The sequence below is a fragment of the Drosophila willistoni genome, chromosome 3R (genome assembly GCF_018902025.1).
Source record: "Drosophila willistoni isolate 14030-0811.24 chromosome 3R, UCI_dwil_1.1, whole genome shotgun sequence".
NCBI lineage: Eukaryota > Metazoa > Arthropoda > Insecta > Diptera > Drosophilidae > Drosophila > Drosophila willistoni.
The window spans coordinates 14,663,062-14,678,103 of NC_061086.1; the positions used below are offsets into that span (position 1 = coordinate 14,663,062).

The 15,042-nt window shown below is 37.9% G+C and overlaps 5 protein-coding genes and 1 long non-coding RNA gene across 7 annotated transcripts; 3 read left to right on the top strand and 3 right to left on the bottom strand.

The window, feature by feature from the left end:
• Positions 1-2,600: 2,600 nt before the first annotated feature.
• Positions 2,601-3,978, top strand: LOC6650248 (probable cardiolipin synthase (CMP-forming)). The gene is made up of 4 exons (XM_002073937.4): positions 2,601-3,225; positions 3,283-3,498; positions 3,561-3,696; positions 3,763-3,978. The coding sequence occupies exons 1-4, from the start codon at positions 2,683-2,685 to the stop codon at positions 3,876-3,878; spliced, it is 1,011 nt and encodes a 336-aa protein (XP_002073973.1). The 5' UTR covers positions 2,601-2,682; the 3' UTR covers positions 3,879-3,978.
• A 288-nt stretch (positions 3,979-4,266) lies between these two features.
• Positions 4,267-5,172, bottom strand: LOC111519474. The gene is made up of 3 exons (XR_002724386.2): positions 5,026-5,172; positions 4,653-4,957; positions 4,267-4,593 (listed from the first exon to the last, which is right to left on the bottom strand). It is a non-coding gene; the product is annotated as an uncharacterized LOC111519474 (long non-coding RNA).
• A 1,919-nt stretch (positions 5,173-7,091) lies between these two features.
• On the top strand, positions 7,092-7,946 carry LOC6650249 (60S ribosomal protein L27). Its single transcript, XM_002073938.4, has 2 exons — positions 7,092-7,172; positions 7,450-7,946. Exons 1-2 carry the CDS (start codon positions 7,094-7,096, stop codon positions 7,863-7,865), a joined length of 495 nt encoding a protein of 164 aa, XP_002073974.2. The 5' UTR covers positions 7,092-7,093; the 3' UTR covers positions 7,866-7,946.
• A 1,067-nt stretch (positions 7,947-9,013) lies between these two features.
• On the bottom strand, positions 9,014-11,758 carry LOC6650250 (isocitrate dehydrogenase [NAD] subunit gamma, mitochondrial). 2 transcript variants are annotated; one of them, XM_023180862.2, is made up of 7 exons: positions 11,587-11,758; positions 11,411-11,488; positions 10,562-11,341; positions 10,315-10,501; positions 10,157-10,232; positions 9,331-9,609; positions 9,014-9,236 (listed from the first exon to the last, which is right to left on the bottom strand). In XM_023180862.2, exons 1-6 carry the CDS (start codon positions 11,641-11,643, stop codon positions 9,579-9,581), a joined length of 1,209 nt encoding a protein of 402 aa, XP_023036630.1. In that variant the 5' UTR covers positions 11,644-11,758; the 3' UTR covers positions 9,014-9,236; positions 9,331-9,578. The 2 variants fall into 2 exon arrangements, with proteins under 2 accessions (XP_023036630.1, XP_015032256.1); XM_015176770.3 differs by lacking the exon at positions 9,331-9,609 and having other exon boundaries at positions 11,587-11,757.
• A 234-nt stretch (positions 11,759-11,992) lies between these two features.
• On the top strand, positions 11,993-13,335 carry LOC6650251 (S-adenosylmethionine mitochondrial carrier protein homolog). Its single transcript, XM_002073940.4, has 4 exons — positions 11,993-12,204; positions 12,266-12,532; positions 12,592-13,019; positions 13,078-13,335. Exons 1-4 carry the CDS (start codon positions 12,160-12,162, stop codon positions 13,190-13,192), a joined length of 855 nt encoding a protein of 284 aa, XP_002073976.1. The 5' UTR covers positions 11,993-12,159; the 3' UTR covers positions 13,193-13,335.
• Positions 13,198-14,019, bottom strand: LOC6650252. The gene is made up of 3 exons (XM_002073941.4): positions 13,810-14,019; positions 13,495-13,695; positions 13,198-13,441 (listed from the first exon to the last, which is right to left on the bottom strand). The coding sequence occupies exons 1-3, from the start codon at positions 13,930-13,932 to the stop codon at positions 13,388-13,390; spliced, it is 378 nt and encodes a 125-aa protein (XP_002073977.1). The 5' UTR covers positions 13,933-14,019; the 3' UTR covers positions 13,198-13,387.
• Between the last annotated feature and the right edge of the window lie 1,023 nt (positions 14,020-15,042).

Genomic DNA, 15,042 nt, shown 5'->3' on the forward strand with positions numbered 1-15,042 from the left:
TAAAATTCTTTTGTGCCAATTTATAGTTGCCTAGTTTCCAAAAGTTATCCTTAACGTGTAACATTTTGAGGTGATAAATCTAAAACTAGTTGGTCAGCAGCTTTCGATTCAATATTTCCATCATTTCTCTCTCTCTCTAGCTCGTTCCTTTTGTCTCTGTTTCAGTCTGGCTCTCATTTGTTTAACCTAGTTGCCAATGGTATCCACAAAATAATTTAAACCAAATGAGCTGGCCACAATTTATGCTCAGACCACATTAACCATTTTCGGCAGACGAAGAGCCAAAAGGCCAACGCAAGCATCAGCAGCATCAGAAGCAGCAGTAGGAGCAGCAGAGGCAAGTGTACATAGCAGAGTAACATATTTAATTAAATTAAGCACAAAGGAAAACACAGAAAATGGCTTCTGTTCTGTGTTTTTGGTTTTTTTTTCTTCATGTATCTCTTTCACTCTCTTTTTTCTCTCTGCCTCTCTCTCTCTCTCTCTCTCTCCTTTTGTTTTTGCTATTTTGTTTCGAGGTTTTTATGGTTTTTGGTCTTTAAAGCCGCCGTAAATCATTTAAGTAAGAGATAGACCCCGGCCCATTGCTAATGGCCAACGGGGAATGGGTTGGGTTTCTTCACATAATTTCTTTTTTGGTTATTTTCCATCATTGACCAAGCCGATCACGCCTGCTGCTGTGCCAAGCACATTAAAATAGACTAAAATGCTTGCCCATCGGTCTGCCTTTATGGCCACTTAATGTAAAACAGTTAATTAGCGACACACACACACACACAGAGAAAGAAAGAGAGAAATGTCCAGCCGCCATGCAAAATGGCAGCCAACATTTTTTTCCTCTCTCTCTCATTTCTTCACCGTTCATTGCTGTCGCTACTGCTGCTCCTGCTGCTCCTGCTGCTCCTGCCGCTGCTGCCGCTGACGTTTGCCATCTTCGCTTGACCAGGTGGGTGAGAAGGAGAGAGTGAGAGAGAATGGAAAGGGAGCTGAAAAGGCGGAAAATTACTTTTGATTAATGAAGCGCAATGAGGCGTGGGAAAAAAATATATATAAAAAATGGGAGCATAAAGATGATGTAAAAAAGCGGAAGTTGCGTGCAAAAGCAAATAGGCGAAGCAAAAATGCACTTAAGAAACTTAACGTATTATGTAAATCAAATTTAAACAACACCAATAAACATCGACTAGCTAGATATATATTTATGTATGAAAACTTAAAGTCAATCATATATTGAAGATTAAGTTATGAAAATGAACTATTGAAATGCAAAGCTATAGAGACTATGGGCTCTTCTAGATGAAATTATTTAAAATATGTTTAAATATATGAATAAAAACCGAAATAATAATAAGCAAATAAACTGCATATAAAATAACATTAAAAAAGAAAACAAAACTTTTCCCAAAAAAGCACCCCGAAAACTAGGCTAATTTTTACAAAAAAAGGAGCCAACGAATTAAGATACTTTAACAAAAAGTAAGAGTATTAAAAATGCGTAACAGAAGAAAAAAAATAAATGTTGTCCAACTCACCGCCCCCTTATCTACCGCCCTGTTGTCCTTCCCCCCAAAGCCCTTATTCCGTCATATGCAGTCGTCCTTCAGCGCTTGAGTAGTATTCAGAAATCACAGGATGTTGAAAATTAACATTCTTTTTGCTCAACATCAAAATGAAAGTTGACAGACATGACATTCCCCATCCATTGTTCATCATGTTGTAAGTGTTGTTTTTTCTGCTGTTCTGTTTCTGGCAATGATGCAGTTTATTATTAATTCTGTTGATGCAGCACCCTGACAATTTCTTTGTCACCTTGGGTAATTATGAAGCAAGTACGTGCAAGCTTAATGGCCCACACAAAAAAAATAAAAGAAGAGAAAAGGAACATGATCAGAGTTTTAATTTTGTACAGTTTTCTTGCTTGATGTTGGACACTTCTTTGAGTGAAGCTGCCAAAAACACAACTGAAGGAAAAATTAACATCAAGTAACAAACGTTTACCGGCCAAACTTAATTTGCATAAATATTCAGCGACAAGGACGATGACGACAAAGTCGACGTCGACGACGACGATTGATGCTGCTGTTGCTGCTACTTTTTCTGCGCGCACCTTCATCTACTTCTTCTGTTTTGTTATTGTTGTTTGAGTGGTAGTGTAATTAAAATTAATCCAATTAAATGACTTGCGGTCTGTGGCAGCAGCTCATTAAATATGCTTTGTGCCATCATAGGAGCAGCAGCAGCTGACCTTAGTGCTTGGCTTTTATTTATTATTAAAACGAGATGAAATGAAAAGTAAAAAAGCAAGGTCAGTAGTAACCAGCAGCATTTACTGTCAAGGCAAGCATGAAGAAATTCAAATTGTGGCGCCCACACTGTAATGTTAAACCAACTCTGAACTCTGTTAACTTAACAGTCCTCCCAGGGCGAGCAGTGTTAGTAAATGTGTTATCTGTTAATTAACATTATCTGAGTCTGTTAAATTCTGTAAAAACGCTAGCGTTTACTCACGCGATTTAAACCGCGTGAGTAAACCGCTCGAACATTTGAGTAAACGCGCGAACATGTTCGAGTTCGTGAGTAATGTTGTGTTTACGTTCGAAGTTCGTGAGTAATGCAAACCGATTAAATAATAATAAAAACATTGAAATTTATGTGAACATTTTTTGATCATTGGAACTGATAATGCTGCCTGCCATCATATTCAGGCAAATGCAGCGACCCATGAGTGCAGGTGCCTTGCACCTGGGGGGTTCGACAGCATTGGAGCACGTCCTGGGCGTGGGCGGCAGCAGCTTTGTGAATTGTCTGAATCGTTATGCGGCAGCTACTGGGTTCATACGCATCTCGTTTTTGGATATTAATCAGCGGCGGAATTGGGATGTGGCTCGCCTACGCTTGTATGCGGATGCCAAAAAGCAATCACTGCACTTGCGTACCATCCAGGGTCGAGATTTACTTCAGGGAGTCCTTGACAAGCAGAGGGCAGAGTTCATTGAACGGAAAAATGTGCTGGTCGACGATATACGAGAGGCTCGTCACAAGGTCCAAGAGCGAGTCCGCGAAAAGATTGTCGAGATCAGAGAGGAACGGGAGAACATCATGACGATACCCAATCTGCTGACCATAAGCCGAGCCATACTCTCGCCCTACATTGGCTATGTGGTGGTTCAAGGAGATTTCACTTTGGGTATGAGTCTGCTGGTTGTCGCTGGCATCACAGATTTGGTGAGTCCTCTTGTTACTTTATGGATTCTGTAACTAACTCTCTTTCTCTCGCAATAGTTGGATGGCCAAATAGCTCGACGTTGGCCCTCACAGGCCAGCAAAGCGGGTTCGTTCCTAGATCCCATGGCAGATAAATTGCTTATGGGTTGCCTTGTCGTTTCACTGTGCTACAGTGAACTCCTGCCCATGTGGCTGACTGGTATTGTTGTGTTCCGTGATGTCTTCCTGTTAGCTGCTGGTTTTATTATACGCTACATAAGTCTGCCACCGCCAGTATGTAAACAAAAACACTTGCAAGTTAATTGTTGAGAACTAAAAACGAAACCATTTTCTAGAAAACCTTTTCGCGCTATTTTGATGCCACCCATGTGACTGCCCAATTGGAACCAACTTTTATAAGCAAAGTGAACACTGGAGTTCAATTGGCCACCATAGGCATTAGTTTAGGTGCCCCAATTTGGAATTATTTGGGTTCGTATTATTAGTGGAATTGTTTTCCTACCTTGCAATGTCAACTTTCCTTTTTCTTCCTTGTAGATCATCCTATGCTCCATGGACTTTGGTATCTAACGGGGGCCACAACAATTGCTGCCGCCCTTAGCTATGTCATTAATCGACGGGATACTTTTAAAATTATCCAAAAGAAAACGTAATGTCTGTTGAATCGAAATCAGAAATGTTATATATTCGCAAAACGCAATATGTTTAGTTCGTAAAAAATATTTTTGTAATAAATAAATTTGTAACCTTTTAGTTACTCTTTTTTGTGTGGTTGACATTATCTAAGTAAATTCAGCTCTTTGCATGTATAATCTGTTGTTAATGTAAATTTATAGATTTAGTAGTACTTACTGGAAGTTGTTGGTGCTAATGTTTTTTTTTTTCGATATTGTATGTTTAAGCGTAGTTTGATATACGGGTGTTATGGCAATTTAAAAGTTAAGTTTCTATGTAATACTTTAAATTAATTTGCTAATATGATCATCATAATATCATCAATATTATGATTATTACAAATGATGAAATTTTATAAGATTATCTTTGTTGACATTGCGTCAGCCTTCATTTAACAACTGATGTCGTCTTACCTTTATTGCAAATTTGTTTGCTGCTATTTTAAGAAGCTTTTAACTATAGGTACTTATTGGACAATCTTTTGCTTACAATATAAACACTTATTCGCGGTTCCTCCTGCTTCTGTTGGCAACGGCTTAAATTGTGCAATAAATGTGCCTGCTCCTGGGTCATGGAAGTCTCCAAGATTTTCGCTCTATAGCGCTTGCAATTCAACGAAATTCGTTTTGTCCACAACTCGATCTAAACGACATTGAAATGGTCTAAGGCGCTGCGACAAGTTGATTTATCCAGCTACAAATAGAAATGGATAGAATAAAATCAATTCGTGGTTTAGATAATTTGTTTCTTACTTAGCCAGCGGGCTTCCAACGGCCCACTGTATTTGCTGGCGAATTAATAGCCAAATTGATTGGTCAGCTTATAGGCACACTCAAAGTGTCCATTGAGATGCAATTGGCGCAGATCGGTGATACGTTTAAATTTCCATTCCTGAACGACGGTTTCCTTGCCCAGTTTGCCCAACGTCCAGTCTGACAAAAACGGGACTTGTAGGGTACCTATATATTCCTTGCGCACGGTCTTTGGCTTGGGAGTTGCTCAACCAGGCGGAGGCAACTGTCGGCGAGTAAGGCAAGATGTGCGTCGAATGTGGAATCTGAAATTTCAACAGGATTGATTCATAAAAAGGGTGTTCCATGGATAACGATGCTAATGGTGACTCACTTAAAAAGCTTGACATCTGCATAAAAGTACACCCAGCGACAAAAAAAAGGCCGCACCCGGCCGTTTTGCAAATTGGTGCGTTCTTTGCTCAGAGATTCATCTAAATTTCAATGCATTGATTAATTTACAATTTTTTTGGATTAATTCCACATACATTTTTAAAAATTTAATTTTTATACGTCTTTTATCCAATTAAAAAAAAACAATTTTTCTGAAATCACACAAATTAATTGATTTTTCACTAAGTTGGTCCTCTTAAGTAAAAAAATTATTAAGTAAAAAAACAAAGAATTTTCAACAAAAACAAAATTTTTTCATATTAATTAAACTATTTGCTGTTAATATAAATTATAATATAGTCCAAAATATTTCATTCTGAATTTTTAAATTAAATTATAAAGTTATCAATATTTGGTAGTGCCACCTTTGGCCTTTATAACACATTTGACCCTATTCGGCATGGACTCGTACAAAGTCTCCAGATACTCCGCCGTTATATCCTCGAACCACACTTTTTCAATCGTTTTCATTAATTCCTGTAATGATTTTGGCTTTTCCTTTCGTATTTTGGCATTCATAAGGGCCCAGACATTTTCAATAGGATTGAGGTCAGGACTGTTCCCTGGCCAATCTAAGGACTCAATACCAAGTTCTGACTTCAAAATTGATATCTGTGGTTAGCGGATAGTTAAAGTTTATTAAAAAATGATCGGAATGACTAATTCTTGAAAATCCACTTACAGAGCGCGCCCGATGACAAGGTGCAGAATCGTCCTGGAATATGGGCTCTTTTTCTCTTTCAGTAATCGACTCAATGCTAGGCACAAGTCCACTGAGAATGATTTCTTTGTATTTCTCTGCATTCACCATCCCTTGAAGCATAATAAGTGATTCTGTTTTGTATTTGGAAATGCATATCATAACATAAGGCGAATGCTTAACAGTGGCAACACAGCAGTTTTCCGAATATCGCTCTCCGTTTCTGCGCCGAACTTTCAAGCAGCCATCGGGTCCAATAAGATTAAATTTGGACTCATCAGAAAATATGATCCGTGACCATTCAAATTGACCCCAATTTTGCTTATTTTTCGCCCAGTTTAAGCGAGCTGTCTTCATTTTCTGGTTGAGAAGAGGTTTTTTGGCTGGTGTCCTTGCTATCGAGCCCATCTCCTTGAGCCGACGTTGAATAGTCCGAGCCGAAATTTCTTTCGTAAATCGTTGCTGCACTTCAGATGCAATTTCGACGGCATTTTTGAAGCGATTCTGGAGGCTCGTTCTCATAATAACGCGATTCTCCCGTTCATTTGTGCAATTTTTTCTGCCTGATCCTTTCGTCCTCCCCAATTCCTCCGTCTCACGATATTTTTTCAAAAAGCGTCGAACTGAACTTTCATTAAAATTAGTTTTATTAGCTATTTCACGATTCGACACGTTTTGCTGAGCCAAAGCAATAATTTTGGCCTTTTCAGTGAGGGTCATCTGTTTTCCTTTAACCATAATGTTTAATGTTCACCAAATTGAATCTCCGCAAAATGAAATTTTAGCAACCGACAAGTCGAAAATTTTGCAAAAAGTGAAGAAAACAATCGAGGGGATTCCCCAAAATAAAAGTTAAGCGACTAGAATACAATTTGGGGAAACCCCGAGCTAGAGAAGGCAAAAGTTGCAATAACCTTAAAGTGCGGCTTTTTTTTTGTCGCTGGCAAATCATGCGAGAGTCAATAAATATATCGGTTCGTGTCATCTACACGATCTATGTCGGTGTATATTCCATTTATGAATAAACATAAAGTTACAAAATAAACTCCAATTAGTTTATTAACAAACATTTTTTTAACATTTTTTATTTCTTAGGGTTTTTCTTTACTCGCGAACTTCAAACGTAAAAACAACATTACTCACGAACTCGAACATGTTCGCGCGTTTACTCAAATGTTCGAGCAGTTTACTCACGCGTTTTAAATCGCGTGAGTAAACGCTAGCGTTTTTAGAAAAAAAAAATCGTGATCTGGCAACACTGCAGCGCTACCACAGTGATTGCAGATGATGGCCACCTGGCTGAAATTCAATGGTGTGGCAACCCCTTCCAGCTGTCAAAATCTGCCTCTTGTCACCTTTTCTTTCTTTTCCGGTCAACGAACAGACCTGTAAGTTGTGAAAAATAAAATCGTAAAAATCTACGAAAATAAATTATCAATCAATATCGTATAAGCGGTGTAGTGGAAAATAAATCTGTGAACTACTTAATGCACTAAATATGCCAAAGAAAAATCTTTATTTTGAGCAACAAAATTGCAAACAAACAAACCCACTTCGGTTTGTTAGTGAACACAAAATGGCAGATACGACTATTATTATTGAATGAAATTGCAACTGTTTAAAGTGATAAAAACTAATTGTTGAATTTGTTTTCTCTTCCGTTAGCCTTCAAGATGAGGAAAATTATGAAACAAGGCAAAATCGTAATCGTCCTTAGCGGACGTTACGCTGGCCGCAAAGCCATCATTGTCAAGACCTCTGATGATGGCACACCGGAGAAACCATTCGGTCACGCTCTGGTTGCCGGTATCGACAGATACCCACGTAAGGTCACCAAGAAGATGGGCAAGAACAAGTTGAAGAAGAAGTCCAAGATCAAGCCTTTCCTCAGGAGCCTTAACTACAACCATCTGATGCCCACCCGTTATACGGCTCATGACATCAGTTTCGAGAAGCTGTCGCCCAAGGATCTGAAGGATCCCGTCAAGCGGAAGACTCACCGTTTCCAGACCCGCGTCAAGTTCGAGTCCGTGTACAAGGAGGGCAAGAACAAGTGGTTCTTCCAGAAGCTGCGTTTCTAAGCATTCAACTGGATAACAATTTGTCGTCGTTTTTTTTAAGTTTAAATAAAAAAAACTAAGTAAGAAATGTGACCGATGAAATGGAAAATCTTTTATTCAAGTGTTAATAATGGTGGCTGCCAAGTGAAATTCCTAAACTCATTCCACGTAAAAGAATGGTCAATCTGTATGCCAATATGTTTTTAAACAACTTAACTAGCAGGAAACAAAGTTCCCAACAAGATTGCTATTTCGAATTTTTTTTTGTCCGACTGTCCAATGTCTGCAAAAATAAAATTCCGTCCACATTAATTCTCATCAGCATCCATAGTTCTGATGGTTTTATTTTAGCCACCATGTGATAAATTTTTCGGGTAGTGTAAAAATCAGAAAAAAATTATAGATTGTACTATCAAAATACGGCTATATAGACACAGCTTCAGAATGTTTTTCAACTAGTGCATCCAGCAAAATAGAACCTGTAGACATTATTTGCATAAATACGATATCTATAATTAATCTAATTATTTCAAAATAATTCTTTATTATTACTTTAAATCTTCATACTTGGTTTTCTTCAATGTTCTTTATAATGTTCCAATTCTTTCAAAGTAATTTTATGTACAATATTTACCATAGTCTGAAACTGTTGGGATCATAGCTATGATGGAAAATTGAAATACCGATAAACAGATAGCTAAATTTCTACGTAGTTCTTTCTTGCAAATCTTTAAGTGTATATTTTTAAAACAAACGGGCACTAAACATGTAAATATGTTGTACATACATATGTGTGTATACTTTTTCATTGATTCCCGATTGAAACGGGGAAAAAGATCCCAGATAACCGGGGTCCAGCTCTACTCAAAAATTTCCGATTGATCCTTAATATTCAAATTTTGTTCTTCAATGCGTTTTTTAAAAGATATCCTCTTTTGAGCAATTATAAGCCGTATTCATGAGGCTGTTCGTCTTATGATCCCAGGCAGAACCTATCCCAACAATTTGCACTAGAAATTCAAATATTAGAGATTCCCCAAAATATTTAAAACAATGTTTAGTTTGTTTTTCAAAGAATTTTCTTGACTTTAGTTTTATCTATTTGTGTGTTTGGTTTTTTTTTTCATTAAATAAATATTCGAACAGAATTAATACATTTTGTTTGAAGATTGTTGTTTTGGCGAATATTAGAATTATTTTTCAAATATATATAATTTACAATTGAAATTCAGGTTGGAAGGATTCGGTATAAATCAAATAAAAATAATACAAAATTGGAGAAAAATCTAAATTTATATGTAAAAAGTTTGTTTAAAAGAGCATTATATTGCAGGGTCATACAAGTGCTGAAACGTATCTGGGGAGAGGGGATAGTGCGTCGGCAGGAGAAATCTGTGAAATAGAAACGCATAAATCAGGATTAGAGTATGGAATATGAAAAGATGGCAAAACAAGAATTAAGTGTAGATGAAATTCATTCGATTACCTGGAATATTTAACACTTTTTTTGGACATCGGATGTGCACAGAACACACAATATAACACTTAGCCATTTGGAGGGAGGGCGGTAGCGGGTAAAAGCAACGCAATTTTTTTTTTGGGGCGGGGAGTACAAAACAATTAAAACAGCCTGTATAACAGTTCGATCAAATTGGCTTAGTTGAGGGTTAATAAATTTTGGTCTATTATCTTAATATTCTTTTTCTCTTGATTCTTTTTTTTTTTTGTTTTTGCCTAAAATTGGTTGAAATAGTTTCCATGTGGCCTGGATGGAGAGCGGATAAGCATTTTTGGTTGTGGGAGAGAAAATATATGAGAGAAAAAAGGATTCGGTTAAATTTGCACATAAAACATTTTTCGTTATACATTGAGAGGACGATCCAAAACTACATACTTGTGTGGGTGTCGGTGTCTATATGTGTGTGTGTGTGTGGGTGTGGAGTACATTTTCTACTTAAAAATTTACAAATTGAACAACGAATTGTTTTCAAGACAAGCTTTTACAATGGCTTTCAAATAATTAGTTTGTGTGTTTGATTTTGTTTTGTGGGTTAATTACAAACGATTAGCAAAGTATAACACTTACAGTTGTTTTTGTGTGTTTCAAAATAGATAATACAATAAGAATAGTAATTATAATAATAATAATAATAGAGCATGAAACTATAATACAAAGTCTCAACAGATGTGAAGTATATAGAGCGAACGGCAAAATAAAGGACAAGCGAATAGATGTCGTAATAATTCTTATACAACAAATAAAAGAACAAATAGGAGACTAAATATGCGGGGTTCTATATAATTAATTTTACCAATTCACACGCTTGGCACTCAAGATTTTGAGTATATTCTCAACAACATCGGTGCTCGAATGATTGCCACCCAAATCTGTATATAAACATGGAAAATATAACAATTAGATAAGATGGTGATCAGATAATGTAAAATGTTATATAGGAATCATTCCTACCGGGTGTGCGTATGGCATCTTTTACAATTGTCTGATAGGTGGCATCATAGATGACATTAGCATGTTCCTTGTGACCCAAGTGATTCAACATATCAATACTGGCATTGATCATGGCCACTGGATTGGCAATATTCTTGCCAGCAATGGCTGTACCTGTATTACGGGTGCCAGGCTCAAAGATGGCATACTGTCAGATCAGAGAACAATAGGTTAGAAAAGGAGCTGCAGAAATCGAAATCTTACTCACATGATCACCATAATTTCTGCCAGAAAGCAAACCAGCGCCGCCAATAAGACCGCAAATCACATTCGATACAATGGTACCATATAAATTGGTCATATTCATGACATCAAACTGATGGGGATTCGATACGGCCTGCATGCAAGTGTTGTCAATAATCATGTTGTTATGCTCCAGTTCGGGGTAATCCTTGTGCACTCGGTTCGCCACCTCTAAGAACAGGCCATCGGATAGCTTCATGATGTTGGCTTTGTGAATGGTGGTGACCTTCTTGCGGTTATTCTGGCGGGCATATTCAAAGGCATAGCGGGCGACACGCTCAGCATTTTCCACAGTTACGACCTTCATGCTCTCGACCACACCGCGGACCGATTCGTGCTCCAACATGGCGTATTCGCCGTCTGTGTTCTGACGAATCAGCACAACGTCAACGTTTTGGTGGCGCGCAGGAATGCCAGGATAGGACTTGCAGTGCACCACATTTACATAGAGATCCAGCTCATTACGAATGGCCACATTACGAGACACCTCCGCGAGACTTTGTGATTTGGTCTCAATATTACCCTTAAGGGCCACACCGTTACGCTTGATGGAAGTGATGGCATACTCCAAATCATCGTTGCCCTCCGTGGATGGATCAATGTCGATAACCTCGAAATCAATGGGAGCTCCGCAGTACCGGAATATCTCACGCACATAGGTCATCAGTTCGGGACCGATGCCGCCGCCAGGCAGCATGGTAACTCCATGGCGTCCGCCATACTGAGCCGAAGGGATATCTGTTCCCTACAAACATCCATATATACATATATTAGCTATAACCTCACTTGACCTACCGATTCTCCTCCAACTTACCGTGACTTTCTTATGCAGCGTCGATTTGGTGTGAGCCACATCCTCAGTCTTCTCTTTGGTCACAAGCAACGGATAGCCCTGACAGAGTGTTATAAATTAGTTAGAGGATTAGTTTTGAACAATTATTATGTAATTTCAAATTTTTTTGTTGCCGTTACTCAAAATTTTAAACTCACGCGGGTTAGGAAGGGGGTCTGCGTCTGCAGTAACCTTTGTGTCAAGCGTAGAGCCATGTTTTTAATGAAAAAAGGTTGAACTATTTATTGTTTTTCCTTTTTTTCGCAAATTATTAGCAAATTGGCCAAATGCGCTTTAAATTCTTGTTGCCCTGGCCAAAACGAGAACATATGCTGACTAGAGTTGTCACCTCGGCCACGGATTAACTTGGCTAGAAAATGGCTAAAAACAACATTCAATTATTTTAAAAATTACAAATAAAAACTTTAAGATCGTCTTAATTATCTCTATTAAATATTATTTCATTTGCTTTCTAAATGCTTTACTTAGCATATTTCATTCAAATTATTAAAAAGAAGGAATCATATGTTGCTGCCAGGAGTTGCCGGACTTTTAATATTTATTGAAAAATGTTACGTTAACAACCGCATTGGATTTTGTTTATCAATTTAAAACAAAAACCTGAATGAAATGTGGACTTGAGATAGAAAGGGAGCATATATCTGAAATTAACTAGCAATTGACAGAGGAGATACTTTACGATTACAAGTCAAGGACGATATTGTAAAGCAATGCAGGAACCGGTTTCCAAATTTTCCTTCGTAAACGCTTTAATTGTAAGTAAAGAAGCAGAATTTGAAATACAATTGTTATCACCTGACCAATAACTATTTTCAGGCTGGAGGCGTCGCTGGTGTCGTGGTGGACATAGCTCTGTTTCCCATTGACACTGTAAAAACCCGACTTCAGAGTGAATTGGGTTTCTGGCGTGCCGGTGGATTTCGTGGCATCTACAAAGGATTGGCTCCAGCGGCAGCTGGTAGTGCTCCAACGGCGGCTCTCTTCTTCTGTACCTACGAGTGTGGCAAACAGTTCCTAAGCTCAATTAGTAATACCAAAAATTCTCCCTATGTTCACATGGCAGCGGCTTCAGCTGCCGAAGTGGTAAACGATGAGTCCCTTTCATTTCATATTTCAATTGTAATTATTATCGATCTTTATAGGTTGCTTGTCTTATACGCGTGCCCGTAGAGATTGCCAAGCAACGTTCCCAAACACTTTTGGGACACCATAACCGACAACATCAGACGGCATTTCAAATCCTTATGCGTGCCTATCGTACAGAGGGTCTACGTCGAGGTCTTTATCGGGGTTTTGGATCCACAATAATGCGTGAGATACCTTTCAGCTTGATACAGTTTCCTTTGTGGGAATATTTTAAACTACAATGGACTCCAGTGACCGGTTACGAGTCCTCACCACTGACGGTGGCTCTGTGCGGAGCCGTTGCTGGTGGCATCTCAGCTGCTGTAACCACACCATTGGATGTGGTCAAGACGCGCATTATGCTGGCGGAGCGCGACAGTTCGATTCGTCGAAAAACACCTCAGGGTATATTACATAGCATATATTTGGAAAGAGGTTTTAGTGGGTATGTAAATAATTTGTTTTGTTTTCAATGAAAAATACCTTTCTGTTTTTCTTTTCAGGCTTTTTGCTGGCGTTGTGCCGCGCGTTCTATGGATCACATTGGGTGGGGCATTTTTCTTTGGTTTTTATGACTTGACAACACGTCTGTTAGGCGCCGCAGATACTGATCGTTAAGGAAGTTTCAGTTTTACATAGTTTTTTGATTTATCATTTACATTTAGGTACAATATGCATAAATGATTAGTCTGTCTCTTAGTTACTAAGGCAATGAAGACAATAAAATGAAAGTGCAATGTCTTATTTAGCTTTAAACTAAATGTTAAAGTCTTTTGCGAGGCCACTGGTTCCATAATCATCCTTACTTTTCTCTTAGGCAGCAAGTGAATTGACAATTGGAGAAGGCGCTGGATGCCCAGAAGGACGCTGCATGAATAAGATATTAACACCATTCTATCAAATCTGACTGGATTACTTACACTATCAATGTGCAGGCGTCCATTTAGTAGACAGGCTGTGGCCCTGTTTTCACCAAATTCATCACCACAAGCCATGGACACATCGGAATCGAAATCCCCATCATCCACATTTATATAGCCGTTGCGAATGTTATTTCTGCGCTTCCAGCACCAGCATTTATCACGGGAGGACAAACAGCGGCTACGTGACATGGCATAGACCTACTTACAGACATTTAAAAAAAAAATACAGAGATATGAACAATTTATGTAAATAAATGCACTTGTGTCAATAGAATAAGAATTCGGGCATTAGCGATAAGCAAAGTAACTTACCAAACCGGCAAGTAGAAATATTCCAACAAGAACGAGAAAAGGCAGCCAAATATATTGGGCATCTTTTGGATGCTGGATATCTGGATCTGCTGTGGTAGTAGAGGAAAATTCCTCAAGCTTCATTTTTAATTGATTCGGATGCAGTTATTTTGTCTCGGTTACTCTTCAAATTGTCAACAACTGAATGTTGTCAGTTGCGGCCTAGCACTGAAGCGACGAGTCGAGCAAATGATGGCAACATCAAACAAAAAAAGGCTAAAAAGCTAACTTCACATTCATGGTAAATATTTAAAAAATACCGTTAAGTTTGAAGTTACCAAGAGATTTAACATGTAATTTGAAATATTAATACAGAGGCTGTAAAAATAGATTTACAGCAATAAAAAGATTAATTTTGAAATGCGGAAATTTTACATATCTCGGATTGAGCAGGATCGGATTACTATATCATATAGCTGTCACACAAACGGCAGTCACAAACAGTGACTTTTCTCAATAACTTTATTATTTTTTAAGCTTTTTTCATGAAAGTTGAGTTTCTTAATTGAATATACCCGTTAATAACTGAGCCAAATCTTATCAAGATCGCGGGACTATGTCTTATGGAACGATTATTCAAAAACAGTGACTTTTATCAATAACTTCGTTACAATTGACGAAATTAATTTAAAATTAAATATTTGTCAGTTTAATATACAGTTGGACCCCGATTATCCGGGACGGTCGGGACCAGAGCCATCACGGGAAATCGAAAAACCCGGTAAATCGAGACCAAAATTTGCATGTATTACGTACTTCAAATTTTATAAGTACATACATACATATCTTTAAATATGTAATATGTTAATACATACACGCGTGTTTCTCATTGATTGTTAACTAAAACGGTAAAGCCCCGAATTCGTTTTATTATTTTAAAAAAAAAAAGTTTGAAATCACGGATTATAGACGTAATCCCTGTTAACAGTGACAACGGAGCAAACTCAACTTCAACACGGATAATTGGGGAGTCCGGGTAATGGGAGCCCGAAAAATCGGGGTCCAACTGTAGTTGTAAATGAATAGGCCAAATTTCATCAAGATCGGATGACTATATTTTATAGCTGTCATATACAATACAATAGCATAGATTGTAGGCCGTTAGACTTTTTAGAAAAAACGTTTTTCAGGGAAGAGTTTTGTTTTTTAAATCTCGATCTATGTAGTTACCTTTTTCAAGGATTCCAAATAAAA

Excerpts from the sequence above, each read along its gene's own strand:
- LOC6650248 (XM_002073937.4), top strand. The coding sequence starts at position 2,683 with ATGCTGCCTGCCATCATATTCAGGCAAATGCAGCGACCCATGAGTGCA. Across the intron at positions 3,226-3,282 it reads TCGCTGGCATCACAGATTTG|TTGGATGGCCAAATAGCTCG; the intron begins GTGAGTCCTCTT and ends CTCTCGCAATAG. Across the intron at positions 3,499-3,560 it reads ACATAAGTCTGCCACCGCCA|AAAACCTTTTCGCGCTATTT; the intron begins GTATGTAAACAA and ends ACCATTTTCTAG.
- LOC6650249 (XM_002073938.4), top strand. The coding sequence starts at position 7,094 with ATGGTGTGGCAACCCCTTCCAGCTGTCAAAATCTGCCTCTTGTCACCT. Across the intron at positions 7,173-7,449 it reads TCCGGTCAACGAACAGACCT|CCTTCAAGATGAGGAAAATT; the intron begins GTAAGTTGTGAA and ends CTCTTCCGTTAG.
- LOC6650250 (XM_023180862.2), bottom strand. The coding sequence starts at position 11,643 with ATGGCTCTACGCTTGACACAAAGGTTACTGCAGACGCAGACCCCCTTC. Across the intron at positions 11,489-11,586 it reads AGACCCCCTTCCTAACCCGC|GGCTATCCGTTGCTTGTGAC; the intron begins GTGAGTTTAAAA and ends ACACTCTGTCAG. Across the intron at positions 10,502-10,561 it reads GCAGAAATTATGGTGATCAT|TATGCCATCTTTGAGCCTGG; the intron begins GTGAGTAAGATT and ends CTGATCTGACAG.
- LOC6650251 (XM_002073940.4), top strand. The coding sequence starts at position 12,160 with ATGCAGGAACCGGTTTCCAAATTTTCCTTCGTAAACGCTTTAATT. Across the intron at positions 12,205-12,265 it reads CCTTCGTAAACGCTTTAATT|GCTGGAGGCGTCGCTGGTGT; the intron begins GTAAGTAAAGAA and ends AACTATTTTCAG. Across the intron at positions 13,020-13,077 it reads TTGGAAAGAGGTTTTAGTGG|GCTTTTTGCTGGCGTTGTGC; the intron begins GTATGTAAATAA and ends TTTTCTTTTCAG.
- LOC6650252 (XM_002073941.4), bottom strand. The coding sequence starts at position 13,932 with ATGAAGCTTGAGGAATTTTCCTCTACTACCACAGCAGATCCAGATATC. Across the intron at positions 13,696-13,809 it reads TATTTCTACTTGCCGGTTTG|GTCTATGCCATGTCACGTAG; the intron begins GTAAGTTACTTT and ends GTCTGTAAGTAG. Across the intron at positions 13,442-13,494 it reads GACGCCTGCACATTGATAGT|CGTCCTTCTGGGCATCCAGC; the intron begins GTAAGTAATCCA and ends TTATTCATGCAG.